The sequence below is a fragment of the Melozone crissalis genome, unplaced genomic scaffold (assembly GCF_028551555.1).
Source record: "Melozone crissalis strain CALT ecotype California unplaced genomic scaffold, PUWL_Pcris_2 ptg000111l_1, whole genome shotgun sequence".
Taxonomy (NCBI): Eukaryota; Metazoa; Chordata; class Aves; order Passeriformes; family Passerellidae; genus Melozone; species Melozone crissalis.
In genome coordinates this window covers 9383748-9391428 of record NW_026535888.1, presented here as the reverse complement: position 1 = coordinate 9391428, position 7681 = coordinate 9383748, and the positions used below count along the sequence as shown (strand labels likewise).

The window sequence follows — 7681 nt, the reverse complement described above, 5'->3', positions numbered from 1 at the left end:
TCCAGAGCCCACATCCCTGTCACTGCCAGACTGTAACAGCAATTTGAAAGCCCCTCACCTAGGGGAAATGAACAAAGCTGAGCTGAAACTGTGTTAATTGATAGCAGAGCTTGGGCTGGGGCCAAGCTCAGCACCTTGTGGAATACTTGCCTAAAACACAGCTCTGGCCCATCCTTCCCAAACACTTATTAGCAGCACAGCAATGTCCTTCTGGTGCTGCTAATGCTCCTTTAAGCCCAGAACAATAACAGAGCTGCTGGGATTTTGTACTCCTAATGATTTTCAGCGTTTTGCTGTGAGGTGCAGAGTCCCTGCTGCACAAGGGAGCCACGATGAGTCAGGCCTTGGGACATGTTTTGTAAGACTGAGTCTGGACTTGGAGGCTGTTTGGCTTAAGCCTCCACGTTCTGGTTTTTCTCTTTAATAGAATTATCTGTGCCTTGGGCATTGAAAAAGTACACATTGATGTGGCTATAAAAAAAATCAATTCCAAATTGTAGATAATTGTTTAAGCTATCAGACTCGAGGCTCATGGAGAAGAGTTTTCCCGGGACAAGTGTGTTTTCTATTAGAGTCGATATCAATCTGTCAGAAGAGCCTTTTGATTTTCAACATTTTAGACTAAATAGTTGAGTAATACTTTTGCTCTGCTCTCCCCAACTCTTTCTTCCTTTCCCTTAAGAAAACTCCCTCTTTATTGTTAGCAAGACATCTTGGGGAGCAGCCAGAAAGTCGCCGTCTCTTTCTGTGAGGGAACAGACCCAGCCAGCTTTGGGCAGGAGGTTGTGTCAGAGAGAGCTTGGCTTGGGGATGCCCTGGAGTTGGCTGCTGAATTCCCAGGTTGGAAGTGTTGGCTGGAGGGCTCAGACCCTTTACCAGCCATTGGGGTGGGCTGCAAGCCTGGATTTTGTGTCATAAGATCCTGCTGATAATGTGTGGGACCTGCTTTTAAACTGGCACCTTGCTGTGGCTCTTTCCTCACTCTCACAGATCCCCTGACCCAAATTCCAGCATGGGGCCAGCAGTTGGTGTTGAACTTGCAGCATCCCTGAGGCTGCAGCTGCTTGTGTATCTGATAACGTGCAAGTCAGATATTTTGCTCCACTAAACTGATGTTTTGTTGTTCCATGACTCACAGCTTTTCCTTTGCTGTTGATGATTTCCCCCTATTTCAATCTTTGGCTTTTTCTCATTCTGTCCTGGCCACAACCAGCCAGGACAACAAGGTCACAGATCCTTGTCCCTCTCCTCTGCTATGTGGCCTCAGCTCCTCTGCCTGACCAGGGCTGAAATGAAAGAATTTTGAGTTTTATGTGGCCTCATCTTTGTCAAATCCCAGTGAATGTGGTTACATGATGCCATCAGAATGACTCATTCCCATAATTACATATGTTCTGAGGGGTTATTCCCATTGTATTATTAAAAACTAGTGATGTTGGATTTTTGGCAGGGCTTGTCTTCCTCGTATGATCCACAGATTTTGTCAATTAACTGAAGGAAAAGTAGATTTCCAAGAGTTCAGAACAAGACCAGACTTGCACTCAGAGCCCCTTTTCAGTTTCATTAACAGGATAAAGCAGCCTCAGCCATCTCCCTCTATTGCAGCAGTTCCTTGCAGAGCACAAGTGGATTTTGTAGCTCCTCTTCAAAATCACAGCAGAAGATCAGAATCAGAAATTTATCACCACAGCAGCTTTTCCAGCTCAGTTCCTCAGGCTTGGCTTCCCCAGGATACAGGAGCAGGAGGGCTCCTGGGCAAAAGGCTCCAGGTGGGACAGCAAAGACAGAGTGATCCTGGATTGTTGCTTTGAATATGGAGTTCCCAAAATGGTGATTGAAGGAGGAGAAACTGAAGTCAAGGAAAAGGCAGAGAGGTGTAAGAGAGCTTTGAAAGCCAGGAAAAGTAAATTCTGGGCTCCTCCGTGGCCCTGTCAGTGCTCTAAACCAGCATTTCACCTCAGGCTGGAAATTACAATATACCACCTACCTGGCTGCCTCTCTCTTCCTGTTCTTCAGAAATCCTGGAAATTCCAGCAAGCAGCTCCATCCAACTTTGGTTTGGCATTCAGTTGGGTGTGATGTATTACTGAGTACATAAATGCCATCAGGGTGATTTATTGATGGTGGCTAATTAAATACTCTGGTATTTCTGTACTTTTAATATAGATTTTTAAAATGTGATGCCTATCATGTCTGTCTGTGAAGTCTATTGACTTCATAAAATCTGTAAATATATATCTGAATTATCCCTTTTAGTGTTCTCAGACAATGTAATCCAAACCATAATTTTAGAGATAACCTTTTTCTCACTATCCTACTTTGTTTCCTTTAATCAAAGCTAAGATTTCTCCTGAGTGAGAAATCATTTAAACATAAACATGGGCTAAGGAGTATATATACATTACCTCCACCTCTCTGGGGGTGGAAAGTCAGTGAATTACTGTGTGAGGAGTCTGTGTGCACACAGTTCATTGACTGTAGATGATGAAAAATACAGATTTATATTACCCAGAGAGGGTTAAGAATGTGATAGAACCAACATTTCTTTGGTGACATTCATCTTCTTTAGGTTCCAAATCTCAGCAAATAATTGAGAAATGAAACAGCTCCAAACCCACAACTGCAAGCTGCCCATTATTGTTCCCCCCATGGCATGGGATGCATTGCTCAAAATCTGAGGAGACAGACTGGAAACCATCCTGCAGATTCTGAGTTAATGGAATTCTGTCCAGCAAATAACACCAGGGAAAATGAAGCTGTTCCCTGTGCAGTGGAGCTCCTGACAAAGCATGTCTGTCTGTCTGTCTGTGCATCCAGCAGCTGCTGCTCCAGTCCAGCACCAAGCTGACCAAAGCAGAGGGTGGGAATAGGTGCAGGAGCTGGAGCAGTGACTTTTCCAGCCATGATCCACGTGGTCCTTTGGCTCTCAGGAGAGGCTCCTGTATCTGTGGATATTTTTGAATCAGTTGGGTTTGACTCCAGTTTTGGTGAATAAACAAATGAAGCTGGTTCAGCAAACCCATTTATTGATTTATTTGTTTAAAGACATGTATTTTACAGTGATGCCAAGGAGACAACACCACAACAGGGTCATTTAGTGCATGGAAAGAGAGCGTTCACATGTGTGTGAGTTGAGGTGACATCACCCAGCTAAGGACATCTCAGCTTGGACTGGGGAGCTCAGTGTGCAGTTCATGTTGGTCAAAGGCAAAATGTTCCTAAATTCATAACTGAACCAGCTCTCTGGAAGTGGGAATAAGCACTATTCTTGAGCTGACTCAAAAAAAAAAAGAAAATAAGTTTGATTTATTTTTTAATATTTTTTCTCCTAATTGTTCTAAAACAATTTAATTTTAAAATCACCCCTACTGAAAAATCTTGGATATTCTTAATATTCATCTTAAACTTCCTGTTGCCTTTGTCCCTTTTTCTTCCCATTTTGCTCTGAAAAAAGGAAGAAAGTAGGGGAAAGGCTACAACAGAAAGAAGTTTGTCAGATTTTCTAATAATCCCTAGAGTTCTCTAAAATAGGTTCTGTTGATTTATTACATGCAGTTTAGTTTTGAAATAGTTGTGCTAATAGTGCCAGGAGTTACTGTAGGGAATCAAGTCATTACCAGAGCCTCATGTAGGAAACTTTCCTAATGCATTTTCTTTTCCTTAATCCTCACTGAGAGCTCGCTGGGGACGTGGCTCCAGGAGGGAGCTGAGCTTCACCAGTGGGTGCTGCTAAAACTGGAAGGGAAAATGGTTCTGCTGACAAGCAAAAATACTTCTCTCACAGGCTAGAAAATAGAGCAAGGTTGGATCATTGAGCTGGGAAGCTTTCAGAAATCATATGAACATGATCCATAAACAACTTCAAGGATGACTTTTAAGAACCTCTTTCTCCCCCCTGCTTGGTATGCTGGTCGTTTATCATTGTGCTGAAATGGAATCCCCTTTCAAAGATGGAACTGCTTCTTGTTTACTTAAACACAAAGTGGACGAGAGGCTGAAAGGTTTTTCTGCCAGCAGAGCAGTCAGGGAGAGCTTGGTACAGCTCTGGAGCCCAAACAATGTGCAGCCTCCACGTCCTGCCCTGAGCCAAGGCAGCCCTGGGGTGAAGGGAGTTGGGGTGTCCTGGGCAGAGCTGAGTCCTCAGTGAGCACCAGGAGAGAACTTGGGCTGGAGGTGTGGGCAGGAGACCCTCAGAGGGACAGGAGCTCTCTCTTGCACCCCTGTTGGCTCCAAACCACAGAGCAGAGATGGGATGGAAGCAGTACAGCCAAGATTGGATTCACCAGGGTTAATCTGGGTGAGTTTCCCCTGCCCCTCTGGTGCTATGGAAGCAGTACAGCCAAGATTGGATTCACCAGGGTTAATCTGGGTGAGTTTCCCCTGCCCCTCTGGTGCTATGGAAGCAGTACAGCCAAGATTGGATTCACCAGGGTTAATCTGGGTGAGTTTCCCCTGCCCCTCTGGTGCTATGGAAGCAGTACAGCCAAGATTGGATTCACCAGGGTTAGTCTGGGGGAGTTTCCCCTGCCCCTCTGGTGCTATGGAAGCAGCACAGCCAAGATTGGATTCACCAGGGTTAATCTGGGTGAGTTTCCCCTGCCCCTCTGGTGCTATGGAAGCAGCACAGCCAAGATTGGATTCACCAGGGTTAATCTGGGTGAGTTTCCCCTGCCCTTTGCCCTACCAGGGGAGTGGAGCTCCAGCAGCACGTCCCTGATCCACCCTGAGAGCCATGGCACATCCTTGGGAGCAGAGAGCTTCTGCTGAACTCTAGAGAAATGAAATGTGTCTCTATGTATTTATACAGAGAAATCACATTTTAAAACCCCAGGGCAGGGAGGGGGAGCCCCCCTGTGACCCTGCCCTGAGCAGAGCAGGCAGCAAAGCCACACAGGGCTCACCAGTCCTTGTCCCAGTTCCTCTGCTCAGCTGGCAGCTCTGGCAGAGCAGGAGAATCCAGGGAATTCCAGCACACAGGTAGTTTCTACCCAATTCAAAAATTTGTTTTTCTCTCCTGCAGGACCTGAGCTGTGCCTTCCCCTCCCTCCTGCCACACACTGGGGTGACACCAGCTGTCCCCAGCCCAGGATTGTCCCACAGCTGGGACTGGCTGAGCAGAGTCACAATGTGCTTTTCTGCACAATGTGCTTTTCTGCACATAGGACTTCCATTGATTTCTACAGGAATTGTGTGTGTGTGAAACAAGTGCAGAATGTGTAATGGAAATCTGCAGTGCAGATAAAAAGGAGGTAAAAAATGCACATGTATGGATCCACTGCCCATGGGTGCTGGAGCAGACCCCAGTCACAGTCTGTATGCATTCAAAAAAATGTTTCAGCAACCTGTGGTTTGTTGGAACCTCTCATTTTCTCAATCTGCTGTGTGTTAAGTGGATCCTTCAGTGGGGAGCTCCTCGGGGCTCAGGTCCCTCTTGCAGAATGGCTGATTTGTGCTGGCAGCATTTCCTGGGATTTTCTTAAAGCTTTGGTGAGTTTCCCTTCCACAAGTGAGTCTCTGTCCTGTGGGACACCAGCCTCCATAGGGGCCAAGGTATGAACCACACACTCAGGAAGCTGGTTGTCATTTTGATTTTGAGTTTTGTTTTTTTAATTTGAAATAATTCTTTGAAGCAGATTCAGGGCAGATACCACTGACCTCTTACCACAAACACATATTTGCAATGATAAAGTCATACAGCTTAAAACACAAAATAAGGGGTAAGGGAAGAGAAAGAGGCCCCTGCTGTGTGTGTCTGGGGGGTTCAGTCTCATCCCCTGGCTGAGTGGGGCTGTGTGCTTGGGCTCCATTTGAGGCCTTGATCATGAAATCAATCCCATGTCTGGGTCCTTCAGTGGCTCATGCTCCACCTCTCCTCCCTGCAGTGTCCCCACAGAGCCCTGGGGACGCTGTGGCTTTGCTCCCACTCCTCAGCAGCGTTCTCCCACTGCTCTGGGCAGGGTGTGTGTGTGCAGCCTCCTTCAGGGTGTGTGTGTGGCCTCTGTCAGTCCGTGGGTCAGTCTGGAGTATATGTCTGTCTCTGGACACGTTACATGGTGTAGCAGTGCTCTGTTCAATAAAGCTTTCATATACATAGCAGCAATGGAGTCTTGCCATCCATGACACGCTGCCAGCTACTGGGCAGGGCTGGCGGGTGTTGCGGGCACCGTGGCCCCTCTCTGTTTGTTCTTCCTCTTCTTGGTGCCAGACTTTGTGTCTTTGGTGTCTTTCCGATTTCTGTTCCCATTGTCTTGCTTTCCTTGCTCTTCCTTTTTCTTCCTTTTCCCTGCAGTGAAGCAAAGGGGCAGCATGAGGTGGAGTGAGGGGAACAGATTGGTGCTGTCCCCTTCACCCTGTCCCCCTGGTTAATTCCTGTGCATTTAATCACTGCTCAGAGCCCTTTCCCCTCAGAACACTCAGCACAGCTGCAATCCTGGTCCATTCTGTAACAAAACAACCAAACCACCATTCATCCTGAAGGCTCTAATTCCTGGGAAAAACAGATCTATTCTGGTAGAGAGCTCCCATCATGGCAGCACACAGGCATGCACCCCTGGCTGCTCTCTGGCCAGGGAAGAAACTAAAATGGGGGGTTTTTTGCCATGGGTTGGACTTGATGATCTTGAAGGTCTCTTCCATCCTTGCCATTCTGTGAATTCTGTAAAATAGGTGAAACATGTGGCACACAACAAGCTGTGCCAAAAATCACCTCCCTGGAGGCTGTGCAGGCCTGGCTGCTCTCTGGCCAGGAAAGAAACTAAAATGGAGTTTTTTTGGCATGGGTTGGACTGGATCTTGAAGGTCTCTTCCATTCTTGCCATTCTGTGAATTCTCTAAAATAGCTGAAACCTGTGGCACACAACAAGCTGTGCCAAGGATCACCCCCCTGGAGGCTGTGCAGGCATTCTGAGTTAATGGAATTAACAGACATGCACCCTGGCTGCTCTCTGGCCAGGGAAGAAACTAAAATGGTTGTTTTTGTTTTTGTTTTTTTTTTGGCATGGGTTGGACTCAATGATCTTGAAGGTCTCTTCCATCCTTGCCCTTCTGTGAATTCTGTAAAATAGCTGAAACCTGTGGCACACAACAAACTGTGCCAAAAATCACCCCCCTGGGACTGTGCCCCTTCCACCTGCAGCTCCTCCAGGTGCCATCCCATCCCCATCCCCTGCTCTTCAGAGGAGTCAGGAGCTGCACAGCACATTGTGACACTGTTCAATTGGCTGACTGCCTGTCCCCGAGCTCCCTGGGCTGTGGGCAGGGATGGGAGCCCCACAGCTCTGCTCACCTTCGGGGCACTGGCTCTTCTGCACCGTGCAGCGCCGCACCTCCGTGGTGGCCGGGCACAGGGACACGTCCCCAGAGGGCGCCTGCAGGATCCGCCGGGTCCGGTCCTCGTTGCCCTTCTTGAAGCCACAGAGCTTCCTTTTCTTGGAGCAGGGCCCCCACGGACCCCACTCACTCATTTCACATTGTGCTGCAGAGAACGAGAGAGCCCGGCTGTAAGTCCTGCTCCAGGCCACCCCAGAGCCCACCTCTCCCCCACCTCAGGCTGCAAGGGAGTCTGTGCTTTCCCAGCAGGTTCCTAAGTCCCTGAGCACCCCTTTGAGTCTATGCTTCCCAAGTCTCTGAGCACCCCTTTGAGTCTGTGCTTCCCCAGCAGGTTCCTAAATCCCTGAGCACC

General features: G+C 47.8%; 1 protein-coding gene across 1 annotated transcript in view; it reads right to left on the bottom strand.

Moving 5' to 3' along the window:
- Positions 1-5596: 5596 nt before the first annotated feature.
- Positions 5597-7681, bottom strand: part of RSPO1 (R-spondin 1) — a 33433-nt gene continuing 31348 nt past the window's right edge. Inside the window, 2 exon segments of the mRNA XM_054292652.1 lie at positions 5597-6283; positions 7286-7474. Coding sequence (XP_054148627.1) covers positions 6132-6283; positions 7286-7474 — 341 coding nt within the window. The 3' untranslated portion in view covers positions 5597-6131.